At 43.7% G+C, this 17,861-nt stretch overlaps 1 protein-coding gene across 1 annotated transcript; it reads left to right on the plus strand.

Moving 5' to 3' along the window:
* The first annotated feature begins 437 nt into the window (after positions 1 to 437).
* zgc:112271 (BolA-like protein 2) lies at positions 438 to 2,421 on the plus strand. The gene is given in 3 exon segments (NM_001160518.1): positions 438 to 517; positions 1,650 to 1,747; positions 1,854 to 2,421. Coding segments are annotated over 3 exon segments (261 nt in total). The 5' UTR covers positions 438 to 454; the 3' UTR covers positions 1,954 to 2,421.
* Positions 2,422 to 17,861: the final 15,440 nt, after the last annotated feature.

Below are 17,861 nucleotides of genomic sequence, written 5' to 3' on the forward strand. Positions count from 1 at the left end.
TTAATAGAGGTTCAAGCTAATGCCTGACATAACATAGTTCAAAGCACACATTCTACTAACATTTTATACATATCAAAATGTGAATTTACGAGAAAAATCCCACAATTGTGTATCTTTGATCACGTGAGAAGGTATATTTACAAACTATTTATTCATGCAAGAAATGAAACAAGATCGTAAAATAAGGACCCCCACATGTCCCAATTGATTGGTCACTCCGAGATGGTCCATTTCTAGCGCTCATTGGTGTAAAAATATTCTTCCCGCCCTATTTGGTAGCTGTTTGGTTAGAAGTTCTGACTCCATAGTTGCGATTGGATACTTTCACATTTCCTGAGTATCTAATTCCGCCTCTCAATACATACATGGTAGTGGACCTTCCCTTTCGCTTCGTCATCTTGTTTAACAAAATAACCTACCGTAACGTTTTGGATCATAAAGCGACACCAAAAGTATGTCTGTTACAACAGATCACATCCGTGACAAACTAATTAAGGAGATCGGAGCGGTGCATGTGGTATGTATCCCTATTCCGCAATGAATGAACATGGATGTTGCGCATCATAGGCTGCGTTTACACAGGGAGTTCAATTCTGATATTATTTGGACTAATTGGTCTTTTGACTAATCAGATCACCTCTGAAAATCTGATGTGAAAAGATCTGGGTGTTATACTTGATAAACAACTTTGATAAACAACCAGAAATAAATATAGCTTTTCTGCTTAATTAAGAAACTTAGACATGTGGTTTTGGTTGTTGGACCATTAGAACATGCACTTTTCAAGCTTATATTTCCAAGAATAAAAAGTTATTTTAGAATATTTTGGCAAGTTAGCAGGCTAACTCATTGATCCTGCTTTGTAGTATACCCCTATGCCACGGGTGGGCAAACTTATTTTAAGCTCGGGCCACATCGGGATTTTGAAATTCAACGGAGGGGTGCATGTTTTGGGGGACCAATTGTTTGTTAAATTCAATGTGCGTGGGCCTCCTGAGTGGCGCAGTGGTCTAAGGCGTCACTACAGACCCAGGTTCGATCCCAGGCTGTCTCACAGCTGGCCGTGACTGGGAGACCCATGAGACGTCGTCTGGGTTAGGAGAGGGTTTGGCACGCTGACGTGGTCGCCAGATGTACGGTGTTTCCTCTGACACATTGGTGCTGTTTCCTGGGTTAAGCAGGCATTGTGTCAAGAAGCAGTGCGGCTTGGTTGGGTCGTGTTTTGCAGGACGCACGGCTCTCGACCTTCGCCTCTCCCGGGTCCGTAAGGGAATTGCAGCAATGGGACAAGACTGTAACTCAATTGGATACCACAAAATTGGAGAGAAAAAAGGTGTTAAAAAAAATCTAAAATTGCCTTATGCTGTGATTGATTGGTGAAAAAACAATTAGTGATACAGAATTGGGCTGATTTTGGTCATTTTGTATTTGTACATTTACACTCCTACTGGAGAGCTACTGGGTGTACAGGCTTTTGTTCTAGCTCTGCTCTTACCCAATTCTACTACTCAATTGCTCATGATCAGAACCTTAGTTGAGTCTTGTGTGTTAGTACAGGACTGGAGCAAAACCATTCACACATTGCCACTCCTGAGCTATGGTGTGACACACCCCACCAATGCCCTGTTCTACCGGCTTTATTTTCACAGGAAGTTGAAGACACATCCCCTAACAGATGTGCTGCCAGCTTCAAAGTTCTAATAGTGTCTCCCCAGTTTGAGGGGAAACCACTGCTGGCGAGACACAGGTAGGCACAGTGGGCAGGTAGAGCTGATATGTGTTATGAGCTAACTTTGAATGGATATGTGGAGTAGACTGTAGTTGACTCTTGTTTCTGATTTTTGGTTTTTCAGGATGGTGAACACCTGCTTGGCTGAAGAGCTAAAAGAGATCCATGCCTTTGAACAGAAGACGCTGACACCAGAACAGTGGGAGAAACAGAAAGCACAGTGATGAAGACACACACTGACCATATTTACTTGACAACTTATTATGTGTAAATAAGCAACACTTGCTCACACAATATTGACTTTCTGGCCTAACATATATTTAATTTCAGTCAATGATGACTGAAATTAAGTATTAAACATGATGACAAAACAATCCTGGTCTGAATTCCTTAATGATTGAATGAGTGTACTGAAACTTCACTTTCAGTTTTTGTTGTGGAGGTATGTGATTATTACTGACATTATACCAAATTGTTATTAGGAATGGAACAACGCATAACACGGAACAGGCAGAAAAACTAAAATGAAATCTTATCACTTAAATAAACCATTACTGCTTTTGTTCGGTCATAACAATGAATGACTTGACTCAAGGAAATGGCTTTTCAGATTGGAAAGCCCCAAATAAAGTTATTTATGTGAGATCAAGTGTGTAAATGAATAAAATGGGCTGGTACAGCTTTGAGAATTGATTATATGACTCGTCTGTTGTACAAAGCTCTCTTTCCAAGGACTAGATAGTGTGCATGTGCACTGATGTCTATTGAAGCTTCAGATAAAGCTAGACGCCACACAACCGTCGGAGAGCTGGAGATTTCACAATCCAGTTCTGAAGCTTTTATAGTTGTGGTTGGTTATCAAGTAGTCCAATTCTGAAGAGACTTCAATTATTGGGGCGGCAAGGTAGCCTAGTGGTTAGAGCGTTGGACTAGTAACCGGAAGGTTGCAAGTTCAAACCCCGAGCTGACCATCTGTCGTTCTGCCCCTGAACAGGCCCACTGTTCCTAGGCCGTCATTGAAAATAAGAATTTGTTCTTAACTCTTTGCCTAGTTAAATAAAGGTCAAATAAATAAAATCACTGGCTCTTCATTTGTAGCGAGTCAGTTCAATTATATTTTTTTCTCATCAATGACAAAGCGAAAATAGGTTTTTAGAAATGTTTGCAAATTTATTCAAATATAAACACATAAACACACTAATTTACATAAGTATTCAGACCCTTTGCTATGATTTTCGAAATTGAGCTCAGCTGCATGCTGTTTCCATTGATCATCCTTGAGATGTTTCCAACTTGAATGGAATCCGCCTGTGGTCAATTCAATTGATTGGACATGATTTGGAAAGGCACACATCTATCTGTCCCACAGTTAACAGTGCATGTCAGCACAAAAAACAAACTATGAGGTCGAAGGAATTGTCCGTAGAACTCCGAGACAGGATTGTCGAGGCACAGATCTGGAGAAGGGTACCAACACATTTCTGCAGCATTGAAGGTCCCCAAGAACACAGTGGCCTCCATCATTCCTAATGAAAGAAGTTTGGAACCACCAAGACTCTTCCTAGAGCTGGCCGCCTGGCCAAACAATCGGGGGAGAAGGGCCTTGGTCAGAGTACCTCTGCGATGGGAGAACCTTCCAGAAGGACAACCATCTCTGCAGCACTCTACTTATCAGACCTTTATGGTTGAGTGGCCAGACGGAAACCACTAATCAGTTAAATGGCACGCCAGCCTGCTTGGTGTTTGCCAAAAGGCTCCCAAAGGACTCTCAGACCATGAGAAACAAGATTCTCTGGTCTGATGAAACCAAGACTGAACTCTTTGGCCTGAAGCATCACGACTGGAGGAAACCTGACACAATCCCTACGGTGAAGCATGATGGTGGGAGTATGCTGTGGGGATGTTTTTCAGTAGCAGGGATTGGGAGACTAGTCAGTATTGAGAGAAAGCTGAACGGAGCAAAGTACAGTGAGATCCTTGATGAAAACCTGCTCCAGAGCATTCAGGACCTCAGATTGGGGCAAAGGCTCACCTTCCAACAGAACAACGACCCTAAGCACACAGCCAAGACAATACAGGAGTGGCTTCGGGACAAGTCTCTTAATGTCCTTGAGTGGCACAACCAAAGCCCGGACTTGAAACCGATCGAACATCTCTGGAGAGACATGAAAATAGCTGTGCAGCGACGCTCCCCATCCAACCTGAGAGAGCTTGAGAGAATCTGCAGAGAAGAATGGGAGAAACTCCCCAAATACAGGTGTGCCAAGCTTGTAGCATCATACCCAAGAAGACTCAAGGCTGTAATCGATGCTAAAGATGCTTCAACAAAGTAGTGAGTAAATGTTACTTATGAATACTGAATACTTATGTAAATGTCATATTTAATTAGTTTATTTTTAATACATTTGCAAAAATGCCTAAACCTGTTTTTGGCTTGTCATTATGGGGCATTGTGTGCAGATTGATGAGGATTTTTTTTAAATCCATTTTACACTGCTCAAAAAAATAAAGGGAACACTTAAACAACACAATGTAACTCCAAGTCAATCACACTTCTGTGAAATCAAACTGTCCACTTAGGAACAACACTGATTGACAATACATTTCACATGCTGTTGTGCAAATGGAATAGACAACAGGTGGAAATTATAGGCAATTAGCAAGACACCCCCAATAAAGTAGTGGATCTGCAGGTGGTGACCATAGACCACTTCTCAGTTCCTATGCTTCCTGGCTGATGTTTTGGTCACTTTTGAATGCTGGTGGTGCTTTCACTCTAGTGGTAGCATGAGACAGAGTCTACAACCCACACAAGTGGCTCAGGTAGTGCAGCTCATCCAGGATGGGACATCAATGCGAGCTGTGGCAAGAAGATTTGCTGTGTCTGTCAGCGTAGTGTCCAGAGCATTGAGGCGCTACCAGGAGACAGGCCAGTACATCAGGAGACGTGGAGGAGGTCGTAGGAGGGCAACAACACAGCAGCAGGACCGCTACCTCCGCCTTTGTGCAAGGAGGAGCAGGAGGAGCACAGCCAGAGCCCTGCAAAATTACCTCCAGCAGGCCACAAATGTGCATGTGTCTGCTCAAACGGTCAGAAACAGATTCCATGAGGGTGGTATGAGGGCCCGACGTCCACAGGTGGGGGTTGTGCTTACAGCCCAACATCGTGCAGGACGTTTGGCATTTGCCAGAGAACACCAAGATTGGCAAATTCGCCACTGGCGCCCTGTGCTCTTCACAGATGAAAGCAGGTTCACACTGAGCACATGTGACAGACATGACAGAGTCTGGAGACGCCGTGGAGAACGTTCTGCCGCCTGCAACATCCTCCAGCATGACCGGTTTGGCGGTGGGTCAGTCATGGTGTGGGGTGGCATTTCTTTGGGGGGCCGCACAGCCCTCCATGTGCTCGCCAGAGGTAGCCTGACTGCCATTAGGTACAGAGATGAGATCCTCAGACCCCTTGTGAGACCATAAGCTGGTGCGGTTGGCCCTGGGTTCCTCCTAATGCAATACAATGCTAGACCTCATGTGGCTGGAGTGTGTCAGCAGTTCCTGCAAGAGGAATGCATTGATGCTATGGCCTGGCCCGCACGTTCCCCAGACCTGAATCCAATTGAGCACATCTGGGACATCATGTCTCGCTCCATCCACCAACGCCACGCCACGTTGCACCACAGACTGTCCAGGAGTTGGCGGATGCTTTACTCCAGTTCTGGGAGGAGATCCCTCAGGAGACCATCCGCCACCTCACCAGGAGCATGCCCAGGCATTGTAGGGAGGTCATACAGGCACGTGGAGGCCACACAGGCACGTGGAGGCCACACACACAACTGAGCCTCATTTTGACTTGTTTTAAGGACATTACATCAAAGTTGGATCAGCCTGTAGTGTGGTTTTCCACTTTAATTTTGAGTGTGACTCCAAATCCAGACCTCCATAGGTTGATAAATTTGATTTCCGTTGATAATTTTTGTGTCTCTTATACAAGTGGGAGAAAGGGTGACATAGGGGTTCTTGGGTAGCACGCACAGCAGGAACAACATGGGCAGCATAACATGAGCCTGATCAGTTTATTGGCAGATAATAGTAGGCTTTTCCACCACACACCTACATAGGAAGTACTTACTGAGGAAGTAGGTTTAGCATTACACACTGACATTCTTAAGTTTATAACGTATTCCCAATGACCATGTTAGGGTAGAATGTTCCATTTCTCAACAGTAACGGTAAGGTTATTGTAGACACAAAGGTTATACTTTCAATGACTTTCTCCCAACTGGGGACCAGTTCCATTAGCTATATAACACAAATATCCATATCCTGGGGGAAAGTAGGCCAGGGTGATGGGTTGCTTGGGCAAAGAGGTAGCATTATTAAAATCAAATCTTCTCATACTAAACACCTCATCCTCCACCCAATCAAGATCTCGGTCTGTAAGGTTACCGCCTTTTGTCCACATCAATATCCATGTGTCTTTTCCCAAGCACTTTACCACTGTGGGGGTGGTGAGGGCGATCTGATGTGGTCCATTTCCATCTGGGTTTTAAAAGGTTCTTTACCTCTATTGTGCCACTTGACTATTACCCAGGCTGGAGATAGTAATTGGGACGGCCATCTGGGGGAGTTTTGAGAAGCAGAGAAGCATACTTCAGAAAATGTATTTTGTGGCCCTTTAAGGTGCATCTTTGTTAACCCATGAAGAACCTACTAAACTCATAGAAAAATCACACATAAAATAAATCAGAAATGGTATTAACCACTACAAATATTCATAACAGGTGGGCTGCGTGTGTATGCTGGTGTGTGTGTGGTAAAACGTAGGGAAAAATCAAACAAATGACCAGGATATACTTAATTTGGGAGTTCCCTTTACAGCCCGATCTGGGTACCCTTATACTTTATAGTACTGCAGAGTTTCACTAACTGCTCTTCCAAAGCACCTGCCTCAGGAAGCATTTCAAAGGGAGAGATACAGAATCCTTTTTAAACTCATCAGAATATTGGGTATTGGACATTCCACCAGTCCTGGAAGAGAAAACAAACATTTAATTAGTATTCACTATGCTATATATTAATCAGTCATAAAAATGCAATATTCGGTACTACTAGGCCTATGCTATTTACCTCCCTTTTCTTTTTCAATCGAGCTTACTGCATTTTGGGCAGGAAGCCTTGATAAAACCATGCGTATACATAATCATACTGGAGACTCATCAGATAATACAGGGTACCATTAAGCGAAATGGGCACCTATTAAAGTAAACAATCCCAGAGCTCCTTTCACTTGCAATATTATAGTCTAGACCAGTTGCATTGATGAATGGCTTGCGTTCTGTACTTTCTGTCCCTTGGGACATCAATAAAATATGAAACCTGTTATTCAACAAATCTGCTAGGTCCTGCAAAGAATTGGTGCTGGTTTAGTCTTGGATCTACTTACTTTAATTATGGACAGTGTCACACTTAATGGAAACATCTTTTTTTCTTCTTTTTTTAAATGACCTTCGTACTTAAATCACCAGTGTTATTCAAACGCTATCGAAATAGTATTTGGAAATCATCATGTCAGGTTGACAAAATCTGTATCCTTTTCAATTATTCATACCTCCGTTCCAAATTGTCCTCAGTCCCTTACAGCCTATTTGAGTTCACAACACCAAGGACACATCTTATCTTTGACCCAAACTCCAGATGTGTCGGGGAATGGAGACCTCAAATGTAATATCAGTCCCAAGCTTGATCCCTCTGTTCCCATAGGAAACGCAAACAATAAAAGGTAGATTAGCTTCAGATTACTAAAATATTGCATTATTAGAGTGCCCTGTTCATAATGAGTCTGGAATTTGAGACAGAATATACTGAGACAGAGTCAGTTTCCCACTCCGTCTCGAGAAGTGGTTCAATTTGCCCACTCATGAGTACAATAAATCGCAGTGTCGTTAGCAAGTCTCTTCCCAGTAAATGAAATGGTTGGGTGGGTGAAATACATACAGTACCAGTCAAAGTCATCTGGAATGCATGTCAATTAACAGGTGTGTTTCTTTCCTTCTTAATGCATTTGAGCCTATCAGTTGTGTTTTGACAAGGTAGGGGGTATACAGAAGATAGCCCTATTTGGTAAAAGACCAAGTCCATATTATGGAAAGAACAGCTAAAATAGGCAAAGAAATGACAGTCCATCATTACTTTAAGACATGAAGGTCAGTCAATTTCAAGAAATCTGAATTTCAAGTGCAGTCGCAAAAACCATCAAGTGCTATGATGAAACTGGCTCTCATGGGGACGGCCACAGGAAAGGAAGACCCAGAGTTACCTCTGCTGCAGAGGATAAGTTCATTAGAGTTACCAGCCTCAGAAATTGCAGCCCGAATAAATGCTTCACAGACTTCAAGTAACAGACATATCTCAGCATCAACTGTTCAGAGGAGACTGTATGAATCAGGCCTTCATGGTCGAATTGCTGCAAAGAAAACACTACTTAAGGACACCAATAAGAAGAATAGACTTGCTTGGGCCAAGGAACACGAGCAATGGACATTAGACTGGTAGAAATCTGTCCTTTGGTCTGATGAGTCCAAATTTGAGATGTTTGGTTCCAACCGCTGTCTTTGTGATATGCAGAGTAGGTGAACGGATGATATCCGCATGTGTGGTTCCCACTGTGAAGCATGGAGGAGGAGGTGTGAGGGTGCTTTGCTGGTGACACTGTCTGTGATTTATTTAGAATTCAAGGCACACTTAACCAGCATGGCTACCACAGCATTCTGCAGCGATACGCCATCCCATCTGGTTTGCGCTTAGTAGGACAATAATTTGTTTTTCAACAGGACAATGACCCGACAAACCTCCAGGCTGTGTAAAGGCTATTTGACCAAGAAGGAGAGTGATGGAGTGCTGCATCAGATGACCTGGCCTCCACAATCACCCAACCTCAACCCAACTGAGATGGTTTGGGATGAGTTGGACCACAGAGTGAAGAAAAAGCGGCCAACAAGTGCTTATCAACTTCTTCAAGACTGTTGAAAAAGCATTCCAGGTGAAGCTGGTAGAGAATGCTGAGTGTGCAAAGCTATCATCAAGGCAAAGGGTGGCTACTTTGAAGAATATTTATATATAAAATAATCTTCAACGTTTACTGGGCATGTGTTTTGTTTCAAATTGTACTACTGGGGTGGAGGAATGCGTTTATAGTTTTATTGGTTAGGGTTAGGCCAAATCCAGTTCCTTTACCAAAAGTGGATGTAGTAGCACCTGTATCTAACAACATAGGAATTTATTTTCCCTGTATTTTTACCATAAGCTTTGGGCCAGATTGGTCTACTTTTACTTGTGGGCATTGCTGTATTAAAGATGTTGTTTCCCCTGAGGGGTGTCCGTATTCTGAGCCATCTCCTCTCCTCTCTCCTGGTTCCAACCTCTTTGGACACTAATTTCTCCAGTGGCCGGGGTTGTGATAATAGAAGCAGCCTCCATCTCCATTCCAACTCCATCACTATCCCCCCTAGCTGCTCTGCTGTCACCACCCCTGCCACGACTGTGACCATGGCCCCCAGTTTGAAAAGCACCTGCTGTGTAAAACTGTAGCTGAGCTGCCTGTAAGCGACTGTCAGTTTTGGTGGATTTATTTTTAATAGCTTCCATGCAATACTTCGATGAACTAGAGGAGGATGCAGAGGAACAACTGAGGGACATTGCAATTTTAGGTTGTCCAGTGGAGGATACAAATCCCCTGGTGGTGGGGGTTGAGGCGGTGTCACAACTAGACCTTCAGCAGAGTAAACATATTTGTTTGTTCGTTTTATCTTTGACTGACGTTAGCTAATGTAAGCTAGCTCATGTTACCAAATAAAGAGTATCTAGCCATCTATTCCACCCTTGTCTGGAAAACACTGTTACTAAAAATAGAATTGTTGATATAGCTAACTCACTCTGTGTGTTGCTAGCAATGATGAATGTGTATAAATTGTATATGGTGGGTTCTCAGTTGGCTAGCAATCTTGTGACGCTAGTTAGCTAACAGCAAGCTGACAATATTGAAATGTCCATGTTAGGTATGCTTAGCTAGCCAGTCTAATAGAGATCAATACAATTAGTGGGGTGGTTAAAAGGTGTATTTTGTTGTAGGTGGTACAGAATCTGATTCCACCAACATACGCTTCGAACACCTAGCTCTGCACAATGTAAGGGTAAATTGGCCAAAACATTTACAAGCTGACGACTAAGATTTACAGTAAGCATGGTATAAACATGAATTGGGTAGTGTTTAGTCCCCTGTTCTGTTTTGACATATTATTTTTGTTAAACTCAGGTTATCTGGTGTCATTCCAGTGCCCTGCTGAAAAATTCCCCAAAGCGGGGGCATTTTGGGTACACAAGCATGAGGGAGTGGACACACCTTGCAGTGATAGAGCACAACAAGATTTTGGAACAGAAACCAGCAACGGACACTGAAAAGTATAAAATGAAGACTACAACAGTAATGACACAACCACCTCATTATTCTCTGTAGATTCTCAAAACGCAATACAAAGACATGTCTGCATAATTTCCCTGCAAAGGGCTACTATTGACAAGATTGGTCTGTCAAAGTCAATGGGCTGGGGGGAGGTTTGCAGTAAGTACTTTGAGATGAAGAAGGGTTTTTTGGTTGTGCAGGGATGTGCGTAGACAGTCAATTTATTGTTGTGTATGAGAGCGATTGAGGTGCCATTTCTCCTCAATCTCCAATACACAACAATTCCTCCTGTGTAAGAACTGAATTCCTAAGACTTTTCTCACCGTTAGCTCCACAGCCAATTCACTTTGTTGACTGATCTTCCCTCTGATAAGCAGCTCCCACTGTGCCCTCATTGTCTCTAATCAATATGCTAGCCGGTCCCAATCGGTTCATACACTATATATACAAAAGTATGTGGACACCCTTCAAATTAGCCGTTTCGGCTATTTCAGCCACATCCGTTGCTAACAGGTGAATTAAAAGGAGCACACTGCTAAGCAATCTCCATAGACAAACATTGGCAGTAGAATTACTGAAGAGCTCACGTGGCACTGTCATAGGATTCCACCACTGTCATAGGATTCCACCTTTCCAACAGTACTTCACATTTCTGCCCTTTTAGAGCTGCCCCCAGTCAACTGAAGGGGTATTATTGTGAAGTGTAAATGTCTAGGAGCAACAACGGTTCAGCTGCGAAGTGGTAGGCCACACAAGCTTAGAGAACTGAACCGCCGTGTGCTGAAGCGAGTAACACTCATCTATCCTTGGTTGAAACACTCACTCCCGAGTTCCAAACTGCCTCTGGAAGCAATGTCAGCACAAGAACGGTTTGTTGGGAGCTTCATGAAATGGGCTTCCATGGTCGTGCATGTGTGCCTGGGCTTACCTCCACTGTACCCGCACCCCACCATACCCCTGTCTGTACATTATGCCCTGAATCTATTCTACCACACCCAGAAATATGCTCCTTTTATTCTCTGTTCCCAATGCACTAGACAACCAGTTTTGATAGCCTTTAGCCGTACCCTCATCCTACGCTCCTCGGGTGATGTGGAGGTTAACCCAGGCCCTGCGTGCCCCCAGGCACCCTCCTTTGTTGACATCAAATCAAATGTATTTATATAGCCCCTCGTACATCAGCTGATATCTCAAAGTGCTGTACAGAAACCCAGCCTAAAATCCCAAATAACAAGCAATGCAGGTGTAGAAGCACGGTGGCTAGGAAAAACTCCCTAGAAAGGCCAAAACCTAGGAAGAAACCTAGAGAGGAACCAGGCTATGAGGGGTGGCCAGTCCTGTTCTGGCTGTGCCGGGTGGAGATTATAACAGAACATGGCCAAGATGTTCAAATGTTCATAAATGACCAGCATGGTCAAATAATAATAATCACAGTAGTTGTCGGGGGTGCAGCAAGTCAGCACCTCAGGAGTAAATGTCAGTCGGCTTTTCATAGCCGATCATTAAGAGTATCTCTACCACTCCTGCTGTCTCTAGAGAGTTGAAAACAGCAGGTCTGGGATGGGTAGCACGTCCGGTGAACAGGTCACGATTCCATAGCCGCAGTCAGAACAGTTGAAACTGGAGCAGCAGCACGGCCAGGTGGACTGGGGACAGCAAGGAGTCATCATGCCAGGTAGTCCTGAGGCATGGTCCAAGGGCTCAGGTCCTCTGAGAGAAAGAGAGAATTAAAGGGAGCATACTTAAATTCACACAGGACACCGGATAAGACAGGAGAAGTACTCCAGATATAACAAACTGACCCTAGCCCCCCGACACATAAACTACTGCAGCATAAATACTGGAGGCTGAGACAGGAGGTGTCAGGAGACACTGTGGCTCCATCCCCATCCTAACAATTTTTTCAGAATGGCAGAAATTGACAGGGCCAAACAGGAAGGATATAACCCCACCCACTTTGCCAAAGCACAGCCCCCACCGCTAGAGGGATATCTTCAACCACCAACTTACCATCCTGAGACAAGGCCGAGTATAGCCCACAAAGATCTCCGCCACGGCACAACCCAAGGGGGGGCGCCAACCCAGAAAGGAAGATCACATCAGTGACTCAACCCCCTCAAGTGACGCACCCCTCCTAGGGACGGCATGAAAGAGCACCAGTAAGCCAGTGACTCAGCCCCTGTAATAGGGTTAGAGGCAGAGAATCCCAGTGGAGAGAGGGGAACCGGCCAGGCAGAGACAGCAAGAGCCTTTCCATTCACCTTCACACTCCTGGGCCAGACTACACTCAATCATATGACGCACTGAAGAGATAAGTCTTCAGTAAAGACTTAAAGGTTGAGACCGAGTCTGCGTCTCTCACATGGGTAGGCAGACCATTCCATAAAAATTGAGCTCTATAGGAGAAAGCCCTGCCTCCAGCTGTTTGCTTAGAAATTCTAGGGACAATTAGGAGGCCTGCATCTTGTGACCGTAGCGTACGTGTAGGTATGTACGGCAGGACCAAATCAGAGAGATAGGTAGGAGCAAGCCCATGTAATGCTTTGTAGGTTAGCAGTAAAACCTTGAAATCAGCCCTTGCCTTAACAGGAAGCCAATGTAGGGAGGCTAGCACTGGAGTAATATGATCAAATGTTTTGGTTCTAGTCAGGATTCTAGCAGCCGTATTTAGCACTAACTGAAGTTTATTTAGTGCTTTATCCGGGTAGCCTAACCTAGAAGTAACAAAAGCATGGATAAATTTTTCTACATAATTTTTGGACAGAAAGTTTCTGATTTTTGCAATGTTACGTAGATGGAAAAAAACTGTCCTTGAAATGGTCTTGATATGTTCTTCAAAAGAGAGATCAGGGTCCAGAGTAACGCCGAGGTCCTTCACAGTTTTATTTGAGACGACTGTACAACCATTAAGATTAATTGTCAGATTCAACAGAAGATCTCTTTGTTTCTTGGGACCTAGAACAAGCATCTCTGTTTTGTCCGAGTTTAAAAGGAGAAGGTTTGCAGCCATCCACTTCCTTATGTCTGAAACACAGGCTTCTAGCGAGGGCAATTTTGGGGCTTCACCATGTTTCATTGAAATGTACAGCTGTGTGTCATCCGCATAGCAGTGAAAGTTAACATTATGTTTTCGAATGACATCCCCAAGAGGTAAAATATATAGTGAAAACAATAGTGGTCCTAAAACGGAACCTTGAGGAACACCGAAATGTACAGTTGATTTGTCAGAGGACAAACCATTCATAGAGACAAACTGATATCTTTCCGACAGATAAGATCTAAACCAGGCCAGAACTTGTCCGTGTAGACCAATCTGGGTTTCCAATCTCTCCAAAAGAATGTGGTGATCGATGGTATCAAAAGCAGCACTAAGGTCTAGGAGCATGGGGACAGATGCAGAGCCTCGGTCTGATGCCATTAAAAGGTCATTTACCACCTTCACAAGTGCCGTCTCAGTGCTATGATGGGGTCTAAAACCAGGTTGAAGCATTTCGTATACATTGTTTGTCTTTAGGAAGGCAGTGAGTTGCTGTGCAACAGTTTTTTCAAAAAAAATTGAGAGGATTGGAAGATTCGATATAGGTCGATAGGTTTTCATATTTTCTGGGTCAAGGTTTGTCTTTTTCAAGAGAGGCTTTATTACTGCCACTTTTAGTGAGTTTGGTACACATCCAGTGGATAGAGAGACGTTTATTATGTTCAACATAGTAGGGCCAAGCACAGGAAGCAACTCTTTCAGTAGTTTAGTTGGAATAGGGTCCAGTATGTAGCTTGAAGGTTTAGAGGTCATGATTATTTTCATAATTGTTTCAAGAGATATAGTACCAAAACACTTGAGTGTCTCTCTTGATCCTATGTCCTGGCAGAGTTGTGCAGACTCAGGACAACTGAGCTTTGAAGGAATACGCAGATTTAAAGAGGAGTCCGTCATTTGCTTTCTAATAATCATGATCTTTTCCTCAAAGAAGTTCATGAATTTATTACTGCTGAAGTGAAAGCCATCCTCACTTGGGGAATGCTGCTTTTTAGTTAGCTTTGCGACAGTATCAAAAATACATTTCGGATTGTTCTTAACAGCAATCTGTTGTCCTCATCCAGAAACAGGGTATGCTTACTTTCTTTTTTTTTTCATTACTCAAAATGATGGCGCTGATGCGACCATTATTTTTCACTGTGAAAGAGGCTGTATCTATGTTGGTTAGTGACATGGATTCAGACAAGTCCTTGCACTTTGATAAGCGATGTCTAGGTGAGTGAAATATTAAATTAAACAGCAGACATTTGTTTGTTTGAAACGGTCAAACTTGGGTAATAGCTCTTAGATTAACCAGTCCTATTATGTCATAATTGGTACAGTCGAGCACATCAGTGGTGGAGCTGGAACGATTGCTCTCTGTCCCATGGAAATTGTTGCAGTGTTTAGCTGTATAGTCAGCGAACTAGTAGGTTGTTTTGTCTTTTCTACCGATGTAATTCATGTGGTAAGTGAAACCATATGCTTTATGTACAAAAATGAATGGCGACTTATTGCCATTGGACAAACCAGATATACAAAAGAAAATACCACAGATTTGTATGGCGGATCGTCCAAAACATTTGCAAATGGTATATGCTTAATGTACCATGTAATAAACTAAAAATCCTATAGATGGCGTGTGCACTCTACTGTCAGAAACCATATGGCAAATGAAGGTACGTTTTGCACCGTTTTTGAAAATGTTTTGAATTGTTTGTCAATTATCCATTACTAAAGGGCCGTATGGATATATATATTTTTTTTTTTAATGCGATTTTGTCCATAAGGCCTATATTATGTCCAACAGCTCGTAGGTCGCCGGAGCTGAGCATCCTGCCATCCTGGACTTATATAATAGGCAGTGTCAGAGGAAGGCCGAAATAATTGTCAAACTCTAGTCACCCAAGTTATGGACTCTTCCCTCTGCTACCGGCAACTGATATCAGAGCGCCAAGTCTATGTCCAAAAGGTTCCTCAACAGCTTCTACCCCCAAGGCATAAGACTGCTGAATAATGAATCAAATGGCAACCCGGACTATTTACATTGACTATCTTGTCTCATCGCTACAACTCCCGTACGGGCTCGAGAGAGACGAAGGTCGAAAGCCATGTCGTCCTCCGAAACACAACCCAACCAAGCCGTACTGCTTCTTAACACAGCGCGCCTCCAACCCGGAAGCCAGCCACACCAATGTGTCGGAAGAAACACCGTGCACTGTGCCCCGCCCGCCACAGGAGTTGTTCTTTAAAAGTGCCATCCTCGCTATCTTAAATAAGCATGCTCCATTCAAAAAAATTTTAACTAGGAATAGATATAGTCCTTGGTTCACTCCAGACCTGTCTGCCCTTGACCAGCACAAAAACATCCTGTGGCGTTCTGCATTAGCATCGAATAGCCTCCGTGATATGCAACTTTTCAGGGAAGTTAGGAACAAATATACACAGGCAGTTAGGAAAGCTAAGGCTAGCTTTTTCAACCAGAAATTTGCATCCTGTAGTACAAACTCAAAAAAGTTCTGGGACACTGTAAAGTCCATGGGGAATAAGAGCACCTCCTCCCAGCTGCCCACTGCTCTGAGGCTAGGAAACACTGTTACCACCGATAAATCCACTATAATTGAGAATTTCAATAAAGCATTTCTCTACGGCTGGCCATGCTTTCCATCTGGCTACCCCTACCCCGGTCAACTGCCCGGCACCCTCCACAGCAAACCGCCCAAGCCCCCACCATTTCTCCTTCACCCAAATCCAGTCAGCTGATGTTCTGAAAGAGCTGCAAAATCTGGACCCCTACAATTCAGCCGGGCTAGACAATCTGGATCCTCTCTTTCTAAAATTATTTGCCGAAAATGTTGCAACCCCTATTACTAGCCTGTTCAACCTCTCTTTCGTATTGTCAGAGATCCCTAAAGATTGGAAAGCTGCCGCGGTCATCCCCCTCTTCAAAGGGGGTGACACTCTAGACCCAAACTGCTACAGACCTATATCTATCCTACCCTGTCTTTCTAAAGTCTTCGAAAGCCAAGTTAACAAACAGATTACCGACCATTTCGAAACCCACCGTACCTTCTCCGCTATGCAATCTGGTTTCAGAGCTTGTCATGGGTGCACCTCAGCCACGCTCAAGTCCTAAACGATATCATAACTGCCATCGATAAGAGACGTTACTGTGCAGCCGTATTCATTGACCTGGCCAAGGCTTTCGACTCTGTCAATCACAACATTCTTATTGGCAGACTCAACAGCCTTTGTTTCTCAAATGATTGCCTCGCCTGGTTTACCAACTACTTCTCTGATAGAGTTCAGTGTGTCAAATCGGAGGGCCTGTTGTCCGGACCTCTGGCAGTCTCTATGGGGGTGCCACAGGGTTCAATTCCCGGGCCGACTCTTCTCTGTATACATCAATGATGTCGCTCTTGCTGCTGGTGATTCTCTGATCCACATCTACGCAGACGACACCATTCTGTATACTTCTGGCCCTTCTTTGGACACTGTGTTAACTAACCTCCAGATGAGCTTCAATGCCATACAACTCTCCTTCCGTGGCCTCCAACTGCTCTTAAATACAAGTAAAACTAAATGAATGCTATTCAATCGATCACTGCCCGCACCTGCCCGCCTGTCCAGCATCACTACTCTGGACGACTTTGACTTAGAATACTCGGACAACTACAAATACCGAGGTGTCTGGTTAGATTGTAAACTCTCCTTCCAGACTCACATTTAAGCATCTCCAATCCAAAATTAAATCTAGAATCGGCTTCCTATTTCGCAACAAAGCATCCTTCACTCATGCTGCCAAACATACCCTCGTAAAACTGACCATCCTACCGATCCTCGACTTTGGCGATGTCATCTATAAAATAGCCTCCAACACTCTACTCAGCAAATTGGATGCAGTCTATCACAGTGCCATCCATTTTGTCACCAAAGCCCCATACACTACCCACCACTGCGACCTGTATGGTCTCGTTGTTTGGCCAAACCCACTGGCTACAGGTCATCTACAAGTCTCTGCTAGGTAAAGCCCTGCCTTATCTCAGCTCACTGGTCAACATAGCAGCACCCACTCGTAGCACGCGCTCCAGCAGGTATATCTTTGGTCCCCAAAGCCAACACCTACTTTGGTCGTCTTTCCTTCCAGTTCTCTGCTGCCAATGACTGGAATGAACTGCAAAAAATCACTGAAGCTGGAGACTCATATCTCCCTCACTAGCTTTAAGCACCAGCTGTCAGAGCAGATCACAGATCACTGTACCTGTAAATAGCCCATCTGTAAACAACCCATCTATCTACCTCATCCCCATACTGTATTTATTTGTTTATCTTGCTCCTTTGCACCCCAGTATCTCTACTTGCACATTCATCTTCTGCACATTCCAGTGTTTAATTGCTATATTGTAATTACTTCGCCACCATGGTCTATTTATTGCCTTAACTCCCTTATCTTACCTCATTTGCACTCACTGTATATAGACTTTTTTCCCTACAGTATTATTGACTACGTTTTGTTAATCCCATGTGTAACTCTGTGTTGTTGTATGTGTCAAATTGCTATGCTTTATCTTGGCCAGGTCGCAGTTGCAAATAAGAACTTGTTCTCAACTAGCCTACCTGGTTAAATAAAGGTGAAAATAAAGGTTAAATAAAGTTGGAAA

This window comes from Oncorhynchus mykiss, chromosome 9, assembly GCF_057628025.1.
Source record: "Oncorhynchus mykiss isolate SJ-2025 chromosome 9, ASM5762802v1, whole genome shotgun sequence".
Classification (NCBI taxonomy): Eukaryota; Metazoa; Chordata; class Actinopteri; order Salmoniformes; family Salmonidae; genus Oncorhynchus; species Oncorhynchus mykiss.